Genomic DNA, 17,908 nt, shown 5'->3' with positions numbered 1-17,908 from the left:
TTGTTTTCCTTTCCTTTCTATACTTTCACCCTTTTTGACCAATCAAGTTTGATTCTATTGTCTTTATCATTTGTCCACATCGTTTAATATTCATTCGTTGTTCTATGATATGTTTTTTTAATGGTTCAACTTGAATTGCTCAGATTTCGTAATTATTCCACGTGTGACTATAAAGTATGAAGTCATGCCCGTCTACAAGAGAGCACGTGATTTCTGTACACATGTATTTCACTATAATAATGACAGTGGCTTAATTAAGTAAATGAGGATGTTACCAAATATGTATTGTTTCACGGTGAAGCAATGCAACAAGAACTTTTCTTACTCCGTAAAAATACTTCAAATTGTACGTCGTTGGCCGATAAGTATGAGGGGAAGACGAGGACTCAAATATATCCGTATCGATTATCAGACGAACCATGATAATGATAGAAAAAAGTAAAACAAAAAAAGCAATTAAGGCCGCCACAAAAGAACAGAAAACAAGCTTAGACAGAATTAAGAAGGCGTAGGGTTACACTGAAAGAAAATACTGACAAAGATATTTCAGCCATGAAAAGGGAATGGTAAATAATTTGCGGGAAAAGGGAGATTTTGTTGTTGTTAATTGTTTAAAATAATACAAGTTTTGCACTTATTTATTTATTTTTTCATGATCACTATTATATATATATATATATATTTTTTTTTCATTTATTCATTAAATTGTATTTTCAAAGGACGACAATAGACAGAACATATATTTTTCTGTGTCATACTAAATAATTTTTTTTTTTAAGGCAGCTTATATCTTTAAACCTATTCTGATTTTACTTAAAAACATATCACCATCAGTGATATATATAGTACATGTTCGTGGGATTTTCCAGACGTCCAAGTATGTATCTATCTTGTTCGAAGCTTGCAAACACAGATCGCTTAAAGATCTATCTAGGCCGTAGTAAAAGGTATAGCTTGCAGTATACAATTTAAGCATCGATTCTGATGAGAGGTGGTGTAGGTGGGTGGTCTAGTGGGCCGTGGCTGAGCCCTAATTCATGGATGGTCCTAGTATATTGTGTGGGCCTAAACGTTTGCGCACCGCCTACAGTAGAAATTGCAGTCAATGCGTAAATTTTCTTTATATAGAGTGGCTTTCCTTGACACTCTCAAGAAAGTGAATTCTCACTCGTTAGAATTAAGTCTGTTCGTGAAAATAAATAGGCAGATGTATACCTCTGCTATATTATGTGAAACCAAATTTACTATAATCCACCTGTCAGAATTATAAATACTATATATATATATATATTCTACATTACTCTGCTTGAGAATCGAACTTAGGTACTTCCCACCTCGACAGCCGACCCATCCCACTGCAAGGGACATTTTATTTTTGTAAATGTTTAATTAGTATAATTATTATGATTACTATAATTTTGATATACCAAAGCGCTGAGCAGTATGTTCAGTTTTCGTACGCGAAAGGTTTTGCTAGATACCGTTCACAGTATGAGGTCCCGCCAAATTTGATGAACCACGGTTACTTGTAAAGATTTTCTTTTATTGTAAGGGCACGTTTGCCATCGCCGCTGGTAACAAACGCTATTGGACCTTGGGCTACGATATAAGCTTAGCAGCTTAACAAACTCTTGACTGTAGTTAGGTGATTAAGGTTGTTTTAATCAGTCAATTAGAGTCATTGGTAGGGGATATTGTTCTACAATGGGTGGCCGTTTTGCCACCCTAGTTGAACAGGGAGTCCGAGCCCTAACGACTTGCGCCAAAGTTTCTTATCCAATCGATGTGTTGGGTATTATCATAATGATCGAGATGTATTGGTTACAATAGACTTATAAAGCATCCTCTCAATTTCTTGATTTTTTCACGCAAAGTATTATATTTTCCAATATAAGCAAACTATTATGAGTCCAACTACTCTTCTATGAACTTAAATTCTTGTTAGAAGTTGGAAAGTTAATTTCAAAGAAAAGTAAAAGTAAACGTTTCTTTCAGTATGAGAAGCTGCACAAGTCTTTAAATTTATAAATCTATGTTTATTTTTTACTTCAGTATCTGCCGTTATGCAGTATTCCATGGGAATTGAAATTTGAACGTGTGTATATTTGTTTCGCTATCTCTGCTTTAGCTCATTATTACATGTAGATATGATTACCGTTTGTACAAGTGATGAATTGGACAATAAAAGAGGTGAAAAAAATATTGATCAAGATATATGATAATAACGTAATAACTATTTATCATATATTAGGCTAATAAGATGTGTGATCTTCTGCATGGACTAGTAAGCTGTACCTTATGCTTTAGTCTAAGAAGTTGGATTTGATATCAATTCATCAGTCTTACAAACTAAATATTCTTTCTCCTAAAACTAAACATTTAGCCTAAAACGTGTCTTTAATTTGGGGGTCCCAAAATCAACAATTTTACTAAAACTAGCTTAAGTTATGTTAAAATTGACCAAACCAGCAAAGTTTGCTACATTTTAAATTAGATGAATGTCCAGCTTTGAATAATAAACAACTCAGTACGATTGCTATATATTTTGTAATCCAGATGCCTTTTTTCCTCTCACAATGGTGTAAATCACACGCAAAAATATGACCTTTACAAGAAAACGTGATTTTTCTTTTTCAATTAAGAGTTTTTTTGTTTTGTTTTTCAATAAAAAGTTCTCATTAATCTCCCGCGAATAAACATCATTCCTCAGGGATTTGACGTCGTACAGCGAATTATTAGGCCTAATAGCGGGAGAAAAGAATCCATTAAATAACAAGCACGTGGGTTCATGAACATTTATATAACCAATAAAAACAGCAAAAGTAAAAATAAATAAATAAATAAAACAACTTGACCGGCCGTCACGTTGTGCTTTTAACATACGAGTGGTCAGTGTCATGTGAAATAACTATCACTAAGGCTTCAATGGACAGACGGTATGGAGCGTAAACTCATTAGATATTATGCAATAGAGTTAATCCATGACGGGTTGATTTGTTTTAAACAATTGTCTAACTAAGAAACAGCCTAAAAAAAACACTTGACTGGCCGTCACGTTGTGCTTTTAACATACGAGTGGTCAGTGTCATGTGACATATTTCACTTACATGGTTTCAATGGTCATACGGTATATGGAGCGTAGACTAACTAGATTTGTGTCATAGAGTTAATCCATGACTGTTTTGTTATATTTAAAAAGAAATATACATTTTGGTTTTCTTTTTCCATAGTCTCGTGTTATGGTGGTCAAAGTTGATAAAAGTGGTAAAAGATATGTCTGATTTAGGACTGATGCTGGCTGTCTGGGAAGATCTTATCTAGATGGTCAAGATAGAAAAAAAAACTTTGGTATACATTCGGTGCAAGTTGTTTTTTTTTTTTTACAAAAATTAATCTTAATATGCAAATAATGGATTATTCCAGTCGGTTCTCAAGATGAAGTCTTACAGAAACTTTTTTCTTTCGTTTTCATATTAGTATTAATCAGAACTTAAAGAGCAAACTGCGACCTCTCCAAAACATTTCAAGTGAAAGTGACTTTCTTCATTTGAAATCAACTTGACTAGCATGACTATAGTATGAGAAAAAAAAGGAAATATAAAATGTTGACAAATATTTATTCAAAATCAATTGAAACGTTGTTTTAATCAAATAAAAGCATACAGTTATGTAAGATGCTTTTGAAAAAAAAGCATGGAACGATAGCATAAACTTTGTTCACATTTGAATATGTTTGGTGGCAAATATTAGGGTTTCTATGGCACTGATTAGGACAATTCTTACGCCCTTTACTGACAGAGAGACCTAAACCGATGGATTCTTATCATCTTTCTGTTGGTGAGAGAAGCCTTACTTGAAAACACTCACAATCTCAGGTTGACCTTAGAAACGTGAAGTTATTTCTCTCATTAGCAAGGGAAAATGGAAGGTCGAATCACCTAGAAAGTATTAACTGCACACAGGCCTGACAAGAGTGGAGGATGGGGGTGGGGTGGGGTTGGCTTGGGGGAGGTTAGAGGGCCTACATTCCCGTGGCCCGGGGAAACATGGGGCATGGAACATGCGCATATCCCTTCGTGATGTACCGTTTAGTTAACTTGGAAGTATAACGTTTCAAAAGAGAGGTGGGGCGGTTATTAAATTGATTGTTAAGCTGTTTACAGTTATTCCCCGAGACCGACCTGCATGGCTCTTGTCATACACTTACCCCCCCCCCCCCCCCAATCTAGTCCCAAACCATTACCCCCTCGTCCCCCCTCTTAGAGCTGACTAAGATACTGTGCAGAGCCCTGATTTGTATAATTTATAAGGAATATAAAATTGATTGGCATTTTTAACACAGGCTAATTAGTTGGTTCGTGCGGTAGGGGGTATGGGAGGGGGAGGTGGGCATGCTTTCATCTCACATATTTCTGGTATGTTAGTATACGCCAGTAGGCACACATCATCGATATTATCAAATGTTATAACATCCTACCAATAACGTGTATCCTTACTCAAGTTCTACCTGACGTTAGAGAATATAGGTTATCATTGCGATTCTTAAACCTGCATTTGTACGTTGAATTATATACAACCCTGCTCACCTGATATATAATGGACCAAACACAGGAGAGATCAAACAGTATCTGTTAACTAGAGTGAACACATGTCTTCACATCAAACAGTGAGAATTCACTCAGTTTTTCGATAGTGCAACTACATGATGATCACTCACTTGAGAAGTGAATGTCACTCTCTTACAGCCGGCGAAGTGATTTCACTCAAACTTAGCTCGAAACAAGAGCTTAATCTTGCTTTGTATACAGCTGTATATGAAAATGAATTTGCAGGATTTCACATTGTTAACATTGTTTCAAAAAGTTGCAAAATATAGCACCATTTTAGCATTTAGGCTGCCTCCACTGTACAATAAGTGTTCATATGGGGATGGGTTACGCCTCCCTTTACAATTCTCATCTTAACGAATTAACATATTATACCCCCCCCCCCACCCCTCCCCTTCGACAAAATGATGACTGCGTCCCTCATGATCACCATGCAAGGACAATCTCAAATAGTTAAATCCGACTATTTTGTAATTAAGAGTGACTGTTTTAGCTGTTTTACACGTTCATTCCATATATAGATGTCTCGTTATATTGTTATTGTGATATATACGATACGCTTCGCGGATTAATAGTCCTACCCGCCCTGTATCTCATTGTATACTAAGTCTTGTCAGCAAACCATGAATTTATTGAGAAGGTTGATATGATAGGATCAGCCCGCATATAGGCTGCTATCAGTGTTTGGGTTCCTATATATTAGATTGCTCCCTGGTAAGTATCGTACTAAGCCATATATAAGATCATCTCGCCATGTATTTACAAATTGCGATATCATATACATATGAAAAAAGATCAATAAATACAAAAGCAAAAACAAAAAATGACTGATTTACAAGTTATCTCCTCGCTTGTATAGGTATAATCTACACAAGTTTTTCGAGTAGATACTACGAAAAAAATGAAAACAATGGATTACTATTTGATATTTAGGCTACACTGTCGAGTCGACGTCATCGTCATTTTGACTAAAATGGAGCATTGGCAGAAATCGGTATATTTCAGTCAGGTTCCCTAATAGCTACAGAATCGTATAGGTAACAATCGCATGTTATCCCTTTTCTTCAACTATGAAATATCGAGATTAAAATTCTATCCTAAAAATCATGCCTTAAAACTTTGCAAAGAATGTGTCTCATATTCCACCGTTCTGTTAGTATTGTATAGACCAAACTGGCTAGTGAGAAACAAATTGGTGGGAGCCAAGAGCAAGAGAAAGCCAAAACCTCACTAGACCTATACCCATAGATTAAGGTAAATGTATAGGCCAGGGTAGGTCTAATGCTTTAAGGGACCGCATTTATTCGATTAGTGCACCATGAAACCAGTGATAGATATAGAAAACAGGGTTGCGATAGTTACATAAGGCTACTGCCATTTTTGGACCTGTAGATTGGCAGAGATATTTATCAATCAACTTTGCTCGTGGAAGTGATCCCCATTAGTTCAAAACAATATGAGAGAGCCTGTATGTTATCACCCTGAATACATAAAGCGAAGCAATAACCAAAATCAAATGAAACATGTAGACCCCACACATGTACTGAGAAGAAATCTACCATACTTTAACTGATTTACATACGCTGGACCAGATATACTAAATCGCAGTCACGTTATCATGGTAACCAATCCAACACGTCATTCTGTAAACAATGAGCCGATGAGTCATCGATTTTTTTTTTCTCGGGGGGGGGGGGGGGCCGAAAAGGTCCATTCACACCACACTCGTTGAGAACTTTCATGAGGGGCTTCGGGATTTAAAGACCATTTAGGTTGGGATGCGTGAAGAATTCGAGAGGGCTTTCATGTAGAGAGGATAGGTTGCTCTCTATGCACCCTATAAAACACGTGTTAAAAAAAAAAAGTGAACAAAAAAAGAAAAGAAAAGAAAAAAAAACGAAAAGGAAGTAGCTACTAATGACAAGTCCGCTATTCACACAAAGTAAAGAATCACCTTAAACCCCCCCAAAGCTAACCACATTGCTGGACGTTGCAATCGCGTTTTGATTCCATTGTGACCATTTGTCAACAATTTACCTCTTGTTTCTAAGAGGATGGCATTCCGCCGGCCCAGGTGTTGAGTCTGTTTGTTCGGCTCTGAATAGAACGATTAAATGTGTATATATTTGTTACAGACACAATCAGATAAAAACTACCACGCCAGATGATAAACCCATAAGAGCCATTCAATTGTCGAGGAAGTCCGATTCTCACTAAGAGATAGTCTTTTGTAGTTGGAGGACCTCTTGAGTTACCTAAATCGTGTTGATAAGGGCCATTGATTGACCCATGTTAAACTTATGGAGAGAAAAGATTCTTTTGTCGGGATCTATTGTTGCCTTTAGCGAGATGACCAGAATCGGACCGATACACGGAGGAGCCAAGTTGAATTGGTGTTATATGAGGGCGGGTCTCACCCCTGTCTCACCCCATCCCCTCCCCCTTCAACTGAAGTTAATTCAAAGTTATATGTTATAGTAACCTTTACTATAAGGCTTCACGGCCTCTTGGCTAAGATCATGTGTATATTATCTATTCCATTTCCAAGGGAATGGTGATACACATTTGATGTAACATTGTCATGATGATGATGCAAGGGGACTGGGGTTGAGAGATGCATCAGTTAAAGTCTTTTGGTTCTCGTGCCCAGGTTCTACCCCGAGTGACTTTTCTAAAGAAGTACCGCTAGTATTGGTGGCAAGTGCCGGCTCCCCTCTTGTCCCGAGCCAGTGTTTCTGGACCACAAGAGGGGGATGAAGAAAACCGTTATACGTGCAGGGTCGGGACGAGGTGTTCCAAGGGGATGACCTCGACCACGAAGCCGTGTTTGTTTGGTGTTTCTGACTAGATTCTTTAGAATAGTTCAGAATATAGTTTATTTCTTGCCACTGATAAAAAAAAAATGAAAACATAATCGTAACTATTCCAGTATTCATATAGGCCTACTATGTCTTTTTTCGAGATATCCGGCGAGAGTTTAAAATTGTGTCAATTTTCGCATCGTCGTTTGTCATGTCGCAGTTGTGAACGGAACAAACATAACCCATCTCGAAAAACGAAACTGGATGTAAATTTGACCAGGACGATTATAATGAAATGTTACCCGGAAGAAGACATCACTTACCTCTGTAGTAATCTCTTGTAATCTTCGTACGTTGATAAGAAACCAGATGAAGGATTGCACTTGTATGCCCTGCTTTAGGATGATGTTCGTGGGGTTCGATATCCTGGACGGCAAAAGCTGGGTTTTTCATCCAGGAGAATTCCACGGTTTTTCCGATCCGAAATGGCTTTCCAAATTGTAAAAATCCACAATCCAAAATGAGATAAAACTGTCATATTGAGGAGCCACTCGACGCTAAATGCATGTTACAAGCCTATACCGGCTTCTTTCACATGTACATAAGTATATGCATAGCGTTGTACAAAAATAACAAGTCTTGTAGGCCATTTAGCCCAATTCCAGGCCGATTAGAATTCAAAAGATTACTTAAGTTTCTCAGAGAGTACAAAAGAGGTAAATAATTGGGTTTGAATGGGAGATTTCGTCTAGCCTTTCCTGATCCAAAATTAAACGAGAGACTTACAGCTTCCACGCGTATCTTTTCTGTAAGTTCTTTTCTCTTCATCATTAAGCCTATCTTTGTGAAATTTTGATATAATGGGAACTAACTTGGACGTATTTAATCATACCGGCCATTTGGCTCTTAAGGTGAACCCCTCCTAGACACCGAAAAGGTTCTCTCATATTGTATACAATCCAAGTTTGACCGAGTGGCGTGCAACTCCCCTCACCCCCCCCCCCCACACACACACTTACACACCATCACCGTCAATCCGGAGAAAACGTCTGTTGAGGGGGATAATTCATTTAATGTATTTATCAGCACAACATTGTGGTGATTAGTCCTAACTATAAACGTAATTTATATTCTAACTATGCCTTAGAATACATATGATGTTTAAGCGGCTTTGATTTTCTTCTTGGAGGGACGGGAGGGGAGGGGGTAGATTCTCTACACGGGAGCCAAATTCAATGACCCCATGCACAGCCACTTTCCTCTCAAAAATCGTTTACGATTATATAGAGGTTCATGACCTTACCAAAAGACAATCGAGATAAAATTGGAATCCCCCCCCCCCTCGCCAGTTGAAATATTGTGCCTGTCACAGATTGGACATGTTCATTCCCTCTATTAAATTTGGGTTTCAAATAAATTTGAAGCAACAGTCGACCAATTGGGAAATAAGTATTTCATGCATGTAATTAACGGTATAAACAACAAAATCTGAGGTGACAATTTGCTTTCACAGAAGCGATAATAGGTAGTAGGTCTTATTGCAGCTCGCAAATTACATTTATTTGGTTAATGAAAAGATAGGAGGGCCTCTCAGTTTCACCAGTTGTCTCATGATTACGTTGAGTATTGATAAAAGAGGTAAATTTGGTAAAATTGTCAAAAAGAAAAAAAGAGAAAACAAATGGCGGTCAACTTACGCAATCATCTGTAAAATGCCTAAAACATGTTTTTCAATTCGAAGCATTTAAAAGACGATTATTTGTAATCCTATGGGTATACAATTAGTGCTTGACACGTAAAAATCAAATTCAAATGACATTATCGCTACTAAACGTCACATAAAATATCCTAACCTCCGCTTCGACCCGAAAGACTTGATATGTATAACTTTGACCTCGAAAAGAGGTCACTTCTATCAATGAGTCGTCCATGCCACAATAAATAAACAACTTTTGAATGGAAACATAAATTACATGACCCGATCATAAAAATGTGGAAAACCTGACGAGTGATATTTTGGGAAGGACAGACTATTATTATTATTTTATTTTATTTTGGTTTTATTTTATTTAACGTTTTGTCGTCCTCAGGTGTGGCATGCAGGATCTACCTAGTACCCTCAAAGAGACCGAATTCAACAGTCACGACCTTCACACACAATTCTACCGGACGTCGAAAACAAGGTAACATCATTGTCGTATCTCCGACCTGTGACGTTTTTTTGTGATGAGTCAGGATTTTTTTTTGTCATATTTTCTAAATCAGGGAACTCCCTGTTCTAACCCAACTTGCCGTGCAATATGAACACATTAAAATGGCTTTACCTTAACCCCAAACAGTTTTGTGGTTAAAATTGTTGGAATGATTCTTTTAACAATTCAACTAGCGAATTTTATTAATAAGTTTATCCGATGTAGAACATTTTTGTGTCCCCAGTTCAAGTCACTCCAAGATTAATGTATGTCGTCCAGTTACAGAGTTGTTGACAATTGACAATTCGTAATCATGGACATTAAATATGAATGTAAGAGACTGACTTCGATCAGCTTGAGGCTTTAAGAAGCCAACGAGGCTTCTTCGCAAGTTCCTGCTTGCAGGAGGATATAACATACATACATACATATTTTGAATTTTGTCTCGTTGACAAAGTGCTTCAAAAGTATTAACAATGATTAGCTTATTTTTTTTATATATATATATATTTTTTTTGGGGGGGGGGGGGGAATGAAGCGAATTTGATGGATTATGGTAACAGTGTATTTTCATGAATTTTAGATTTGTGTTAAACGACTGAGTCATGTTTAGGTTCATAACAAGTTGAAGAATAGTGCCATCGTCGAAGCAGGCCGATGCAACAGTTTACCAAATCCAATTAACTATTCACGTAACTTTAAGACTGCAATTAATTAAACTTAATTGTAATCAAACGAACGTTAATTAATAAACAATGAACGACATTAACATTTAATTGTAAAGAATAAGTCACCAGTCTCCCAGACAATCTCCACCATTAAGACTATTTATACACAAAAGAGAGTACCGACATTTTCTCAATTATTTGTTCTAAAACTTGACTATAGTCATTTTTAATAAGTGGCATTAGTGTTATTTGATTTTAGTAGTGAAATGAAAAGAAAACTGTTTGTACTTAACCCATTCGACAGTGATAACTTCCGTCCAATTTTATATGCAAATTAAACTAGGCCTATATATGCGTGCATCTGTCATATCGGTATTGCTACGCCGGACCCCATAGGCTAAGTGTTTACTTTGTATAATGAAACAGAATTTGCTCAAAGAATTACACATCTGCTCAGATCGGACAAGAATGCAGGCAACCTAAATTACCTACTACAACAATGCATTTCGCGTTAATTACGGTAGATTTGTATGGCGTTTGCAGTTTATATGTTGAACATATAAACGGTTGGTGGTTTATTTGTGCCGACAGAGGGATGACCTCTGACATCAGTGACTTGCAACGACAAGTTCTTATAAATTTAGTGCTTTTAAACCGTTTTATAGTAATCATTTATAACTTCAGTAGTTTACATGAAAGAGAGAAACAGTTAGAGCGCTTCGAACTTTTTTCTTTCTTCAAATTTAAAAGATAATTTTTAATTGCTCGAACCAGAGCCTGGCACCATTAGATATACCATTTCGTGTCACTCAGAGATTAATATAGAGATATTAAGATATTTAGATAAAACCAAGCAAGTATGAATCTTGTATGATTCTACTGACCAATTGGTTATGTAGGGCAGGCACTTTATTTTGTAATTTACAACTATAGGTTCTCATGGAAGCCCACAGGGAAGCCCGAAATGGACATCTCTTCCCACAAATTTCAAGTATGGAAAGAAAAAACCCCAAATGAACTTCATTGCATGTATTTTCTATTTGATTACAGGGACGTATAAGAAAGTGGGGGAAGTAAAGGTGCCGGGGTGTTCCTAGTAATTTGCAAAAGCGAAAAGGAGAAACCTGAATCCTACTTCTTTCCCTTTGTGGTCTCAATGTAACCCAACCAAACTACAAGAATGACCGCACCTTCCTATGCGCCTCTGGATTATAACATATAGGCCTATGCAGATGAACCTTGCAGTCTGCTTAAAACATTTTGTTGAGTTGATTAGGATATATTTCAATTTGGCGGTTAAAGTCCCATAAAAAGTTTTAGCTTTGCTGAAATTGTAGACCAAATGCAAGAAAAGAAGAACTGCATTAACCCATAAAATATGCTGTTTAAAACTTAATTTGGAGACGCCATCCGTTAAATGGACACATGTGGAATCATGTGAGCGAGTTGTCTGTTGGAGCACCTTAGTTTGATTGACCTCCACGACACACCACACTTTCTGATCGGTCACAAGATTAAGTCGACATCTTAAATCCTTACTTACTCTCCTTTTTTTAAGCCCGGCTCTGAAAGAGATTTCGGTTTGGGTATCACTGAGAATCAATTCATCTCGCAAACCATCTAAGGACACCGGCATCAAATGTTAACCAAACGTTTACCTGTTTATCTCTCATCACAACCAAATCCATCTCCTTTTATTGTTTCACTTTGATCGCATCAATGCCCGACTGTTTTTGTTCCATTTTCACTCTGTTAACAGGCTTCTCTTTTCTTTTTTCCCCCCACTTTCTTTCTCTATTTTTTGGGAGAATCTATATGAGAGGCGGTCTCACTTGCAATGTACCTGTCAGTCTTTCCTCCCAAAAGGACACTATTTCTTTTTCTTTGCCCCCTAAATATTCGTCAAGAGTAAGTATATAACTCCTCGGAGAATGAAGAATGGAAATGATATTTCACTTGACAAGCACCTCTAATTGTTATTTCTTTTGTATACTATGACTAATAACTAGGCTGCTTGCTATATAATGCTTATGCCTCTGGCAACAGGATCAACGCTTACTGACCTGTGTTAGCTTGTATTCACGACGGCCCTAATCCTCCCTTAGGGGATAGGGGTTACTTTCTTAAAGCGAGATTGGATACAAAAATAGTTCAACACATCTTTTTTTTTTCTCAGTTTGGTGGCAATGAACTATATAACCTAGTATATGATCTAATAATATAATCTTAATCATTATTAAATGAAATTGAAATTCTTTGGTGGAAACAGGGTTCTGTATTTTATTTGGGGGTTTAACTCTCGCTCAGTGTAACGTTCATCGAGGTATAGCAAAGAGGTTGAGCTGGAGAAGGGCAGGGGAAAGAGGGAGTGGGGAGGTTCAGTGAGGAATAACGAAACAGAAATTTGTTTTGGACTTTGGTCATGTGAATTAAGTTTAGTCGTAGGGTATTTTTTCAACATCTTCAAGAATTAGGAATATAATAATAATAATGAAAGTTTGCATATTCGTTGCTCTAATAATGAATTATTTCAAGCTCCTAAACTTTCAAAAGGTGTGCCGAAATCTGGTTGTAATACCAACCCAGTAGGATAACAAATATCATATCATAAACGTGGTATGATTTACTTTCTCCTGTCGAAATCACACAAGGAATGATGGAATGTGGCATCAAGTTCAAGATATCCATATTATACAATTAAGATTTTTTTCTTTATTATTTGTGGCACAAAGAAGTTTCCGTACTGGACAATAAGTTTCAGACGCTTAACCAGACAGACTGAAGAATAGATATACAACTAATGTCTAAAGGAGTGTAACCGCATAGATTGATACATGGATACCCAACTAATGTGTAAAGGAGTGTCTACGCATAGTGGATTATCCAACTAATGAGTAAAGGGGTGTCAAATTACATTCCAACATTACAATGTTCAACTTGTTTTCGTTTAAATATTGAAATGATATCAATTGCATTTTCTATCTTCTATGCATATACGCCCTCAGACTAATAAATAGCGAGAGAAGCCCTCAAAACAAACAGAAACAAAAACAAGAAGCGTATGGCGTTACTGGTCGTGGAAAAAGAAGCCAATGTCCTATCTGCTTCGGACAGTATGTTACTAACATCTTATGAATGTTCCCAGTATATCTTGTATAGGCTAAACGAGTATAAACTTACACTGGCATAACTTTAACCATGCACTGTTTTGGACACAGCTCACGTCAGCTTTTCTATTTATTATTTTATTTGTTTGTTCCCTTATGTATCGATTTTTAATTTCATGTTTTCCCCTTTCATTTCGTCCCTAACATCATTGCTGCGCATTAATATAGCCTATAAGCAGCGGTGACATGCAGACTTAACGGGAAAATTATTCAAAAAGTGTTTCGTGGTACTTCAACAAAAAAACCAAAAAAAAAAAAAAAATGTACGGATCATTTCTGTAACGACCTGTTGTAATTTGTCATTATCTTTGTACCTTACCCTAAAACATCGATCTTTCTTTCTTTAAGTTCTTTTTGTTTTGAATGTATATTTTTGTTACGTCTTTATGACAGACATTTCCTCTCATTTCTGGTTTCCCGAGTGTCATCTTCTCCGTGTTCGAGAATATATTATTTGTTGTCGTCTATCACTTTAATACCCTTAGTTTGCCCTGCGAGCTGATTAAAGCGAACAAGCCTTTTTTTCATCGATGACCGCTTCCCTGCCGTAGAGCCGACGGGCCTCATCTCGCCAAAGATTTGTACTAAACAGAATGGCTGACTACCTGTTCAATGGGGGAGGATGCCTTCCAGCTTTCATTGAACCGTGTCGCACGGTAACATTTGCTGCTGCGATTGCTAATATTTGTACAAGCCTGTTTGGACGGGGCAGGAAAGTAGGTGTTTCCTCGTCGGTTTTTCCCCCGGGTTATGATCGCTCTACCCTGCTCTGCTCAGCCATTAGAGATAATCCAGCGCAGTCTTAGGCCATTCATTGGTTACATTATCACATCTGTCTTCAGCTACTCCACTAAATCTGCAAGAGGCTGGCCAGGTTGAACTTATTATTTCCCCCAAAACTCGGTCACTCCTCCTCGGGAAAAGAGAAAATTGATGAGTTTCCGAGTAATATGGTTGCGATATCCACGCGCTGTTTGTTGATGACGACGTTTAGTTAGCCTTTGGCTTGTTAGCTTGGTACATGACAAAAACGTCTGTAGTGTCCCTATAGACTTATGCGAATGACGTCATAATGACATAATCATTAAAGAGATTGTCAAGTTGCAGCAGAATGTTAGTTTTGGACGAATAAAAACTATAAGCTCTTTTATGTAAAGGCTATAACTAGGAGAACAACCATTTCAAACAGGAGGTTTGACATGTTTTAAAAGAGAAAAATGTCCATGCAGTCAAGAACTTCACTGTCTTTGATAGAGTGAACTTCACACTCTTCCGCTCCCCCTTCCCCTTATAGATAAGCAGACATGCAATTCCATGTGGGAAGTATCGTGCTGAAAAAGTGTCTTTCATGTATTATATGTGACATCATAATTATGTACAATCACTGGGTAGGTAAGGAGACGATACAGTTTTATATACATACACACACACACATATATATATATCCGATGGATAATGGTACACCGGTAATATCTAAATTAGAAATTTAATTCAACTTTATATCTTGAAGGGAAATGCATTTCCATCGACAAAAAGGACACATTTTCTTCGCATAAATATCCATCAATCAGAAACGAGAACATTTCCTCAGTATGGATATTTACGAACGAAGATGTGGATAGGTGGGGTTGAAAGAGAACACAGAAATTTTAGATACAAATTATCTTAAGCGGCAGTACTCATGGCCTTTAAGCATATGTCATTCTGTAAATAATTGTCTCTCAAATTTCTGCATGGAGTCTCTGTCAAACTTATAAATCCAACATTTTTTGCGTTATTAATCATAATTGTGTTTTATTTATCAAGCTAACAAGAGCAGAGGCAAATATGCTTAGGTTTTTTTTGCAAATGATGATGTTTATATCTTCTTCAAAGTTTCGTAAAGCAAACTATCGACGTTTTACATTAAACACTCGGCCAGAAGGAATTTTGAAACATTTGCGGGTAAACTTTATTCATATATATGATTACATATAAAATTAGGCAAACATTTACGTTCCTAAGGTAAACACGCTTTACACAAAATATGACCATTAAACCATATTCTCAATTAGCAATAAATGATTGTCAAAGCACAATGATACATCAGTTGTACGGCGTCGTTTGTAAACTTGAGCAAAAATGATTTTTCGCGATATCGTAAATGTTTCAGTGATTTCCACACACAACAAGAAATTATGCAATTTAGCGCTCTGGCATATCGCTTGCCCTCGGCCTTCCCTTCGTATCTTCAATGGATCCGTAGGAACCAATCAGCCCCGGGCACCAGTTTCACACACCCACACAGGTAGTCTTAACAATCGGTATCTCGGTCAATTCATTGTTCAGTTTCAACCATATACCGACTCATTTTGTGATCCTGATCCGAATGCACTTGCATACCATCATCTTCCTCTCCTACCCAGAGACCATCTGCTCGACTGCCAAATTTCCCAATTCACTGGCTGTCCTAAATTCGTGTCGATTGTTTGAAGATTCCTATTTCTAGTAGACCTAAAGATCTTAAAGCTCGAACTATCTCCCATCTTCGTAGCCACTACATTACATTCATGTCTACTTCTTCATCGTCATACCAACATATTCCCATTCAGTTGGTCAGCCAAATGACAGTACACACATGACCTGTATACCTACAATGAAGGAACCGTATCTACCTACAACACATAACTATTGTCTGTCCGACAGTCCGGTCAACTTTTCCCCATCCCCCTATCTCTGCAACAGCGTCACATTCAAGTCCATTGCTTCACCATTTTCTATCGACAGTTTCCCCTTTCAAGTGGATTATCCAACCTGCATACAAGCAAGACCAAGGCTCATGAAACCGCTGTTTACATCGACTGCTCTATTCCCAGTGTTACCGTAACTGCGGAGAAGAGAACGTGTTCCAACGGATATTGGTCAACCAAATGACGAACGTGTCTGGAGGGAAGGTATTTCGGGTAGCCATGTACACATCAAACTTGTCCCATATCGGACGTTAACGTCGGAGACGAAACTGCGGTCCAACGGAGCTAGGTCCACCGAATGCGGTCTTCTTGTGCAGCTCGAATTGAAAGTTCGGGTAACCATCTACAGATCAACTGTTCCATTTGCGATGTAAATTTCTGAGACGAAACCGTCTTCCAATGGAGCTTGGTCCACGAAATGACGTAGGTAGCTCAAGGACAAAGTTCACCGGCTTTCAACGGGTGATCGATTGTATACCACCGCTCACTGCTCCCTTTGACCTTGCTCTTTCTATATATATATTTATACGGCACGCCTGTGATGACGTCATCGATGTGTAAAGTACCCATTTGCTACCACTGCTTCTTGATCCTTCTTTTGTTTCCACCATGATCAATTCTCCTCAAAATTGCCAAGTTCGACAAATTTCTGCTTCAGGATTGCTTCGTCTAAGTTCCGACCTGCGTAAAGAGAAGAAATCATTTGGTGAAAGTAAAAAGAAATTGGGTACTAAGGTCGAAAGTCTTAGTTTATGGTACTGTACGTGTACGGCGGCTAACCTCCCAGAAACAACCATGTCTCTGCAGAACGAGATGGCGACAAGTTCAGATAAAAGTTGTACATAGTTTATGTTCTGCGGAAATGAAATAACAGATAAGCTTTTACTTTGCGACAGTAAAAACGTTGCGACCAGGTTTTTATCACCACCCCTGTCGCCACTTCATCGTCACACACAGCAGACAAGTAGTGAGTTCACGCGTTCACAGTGTGTTCGAATAATATCAGTGATGTCGGTCTGGATATAGCTTTATGTAGAATTCTAGGATCTAATAACGTAATTTTATATCATAAAGCCTCAACAAATGATAGCAAAAAATGAGAAGAAGATCATCCTTCCTGATTTCAAGAATTTACCTTCACAATGTATTAAATTACATACTGGGGAGCTCTTCTTCATACAAAAAGCTTACGTTATTTCAGATGATCTATCTTGTCGTAAGCTAACTGTGTGTAATGACGCTTGTTTTAAAGCTCAACACAAGCAAAATATGGGAGATAAAGGCCAGACCCATAAACAAGGGAATTCAAAAAGAAAACGTGCCCGTAGGCAGGGTACATGTGAGTGAAGGGAGGAGGATGGGGAGGTAGTGAACAATGAAGAGAGTGAGGTGGAAGTGATGGGGTGGGTTTTAGTGTGATTGAAGGAGAGGGGCGTTAGTGAAGGGGGAGGGGAGGGAGTGAGGCCTGTGTGAATAATGTTTATCATCATATAGATTTCAGTATCGCTATGGCGCTACGTTACGCTGCTTTATAGATGTGGACATTGATAATTGAATGGTGGTACCCACTGTAACCAGGGAGCTGCTAATCCTCATGTTATTAAGCTAAAGTGGACTCATTCCTCACACAACTGACAATATTAAGACATTCTTAGCACTGTGTGCAAACCATAGGTTCACTCGTGAAAATTCATGTTTACTGTTTATCGTTATGTAACAAAGCAGTAAACAATACTATATGAGG

General features: G+C 37.7%; 1 protein-coding gene and 1 long non-coding RNA gene across 6 annotated transcripts in view; both read right to left on the bottom strand.

Annotated features, from left to right (window-relative positions):
- Positions 1-8,217, bottom strand: part of LOC139972630 (uncharacterized) — a 190,469-nt gene extending 182,252 nt beyond the window's left edge. For all 5 annotated transcript variants that reach the window (XR_011795040.1, XR_011795058.1, XR_011795052.1 and 2 more), the window contains exon 1: positions 7,732-8,217. This is a non-coding gene — a long non-coding RNA (uncharacterized lncRNA). The remainder of the gene's footprint in view (positions 1-7,731) is intronic.
- Positions 8,218-12,141: 3,924 nt separating this feature from the next.
- The window catches only part of LOC139973508 (zinc-regulated GTPase metalloprotein activator 1A-like), a 96,627-nt gene continuing 90,860 nt past the window's right edge, over positions 12,142-17,908 (bottom strand). Inside the window, exon 14 of the mRNA XM_071980241.1 lies at positions 12,142-16,845. Within this exon, the coding sequence (XP_071836342.1) occupies positions 16,778-16,845 (68 nt within the window). The 3' untranslated portion in view covers positions 12,142-16,777. The remainder of the gene's footprint in view (positions 16,846-17,908) is intronic.

The sequence above is a fragment of the Apostichopus japonicus genome, chromosome 2, assembly GCF_037975245.1.
Source record: "Apostichopus japonicus isolate 1M-3 chromosome 2, ASM3797524v1, whole genome shotgun sequence".
NCBI lineage: Eukaryota > Metazoa > Echinodermata > Holothuroidea > Aspidochirotida > Stichopodidae > Apostichopus > Apostichopus japonicus.
The sequence above is the reverse complement of the archived record's forward strand: the minus strand, read 5'-3'. Positions and strand labels throughout refer to the sequence as shown.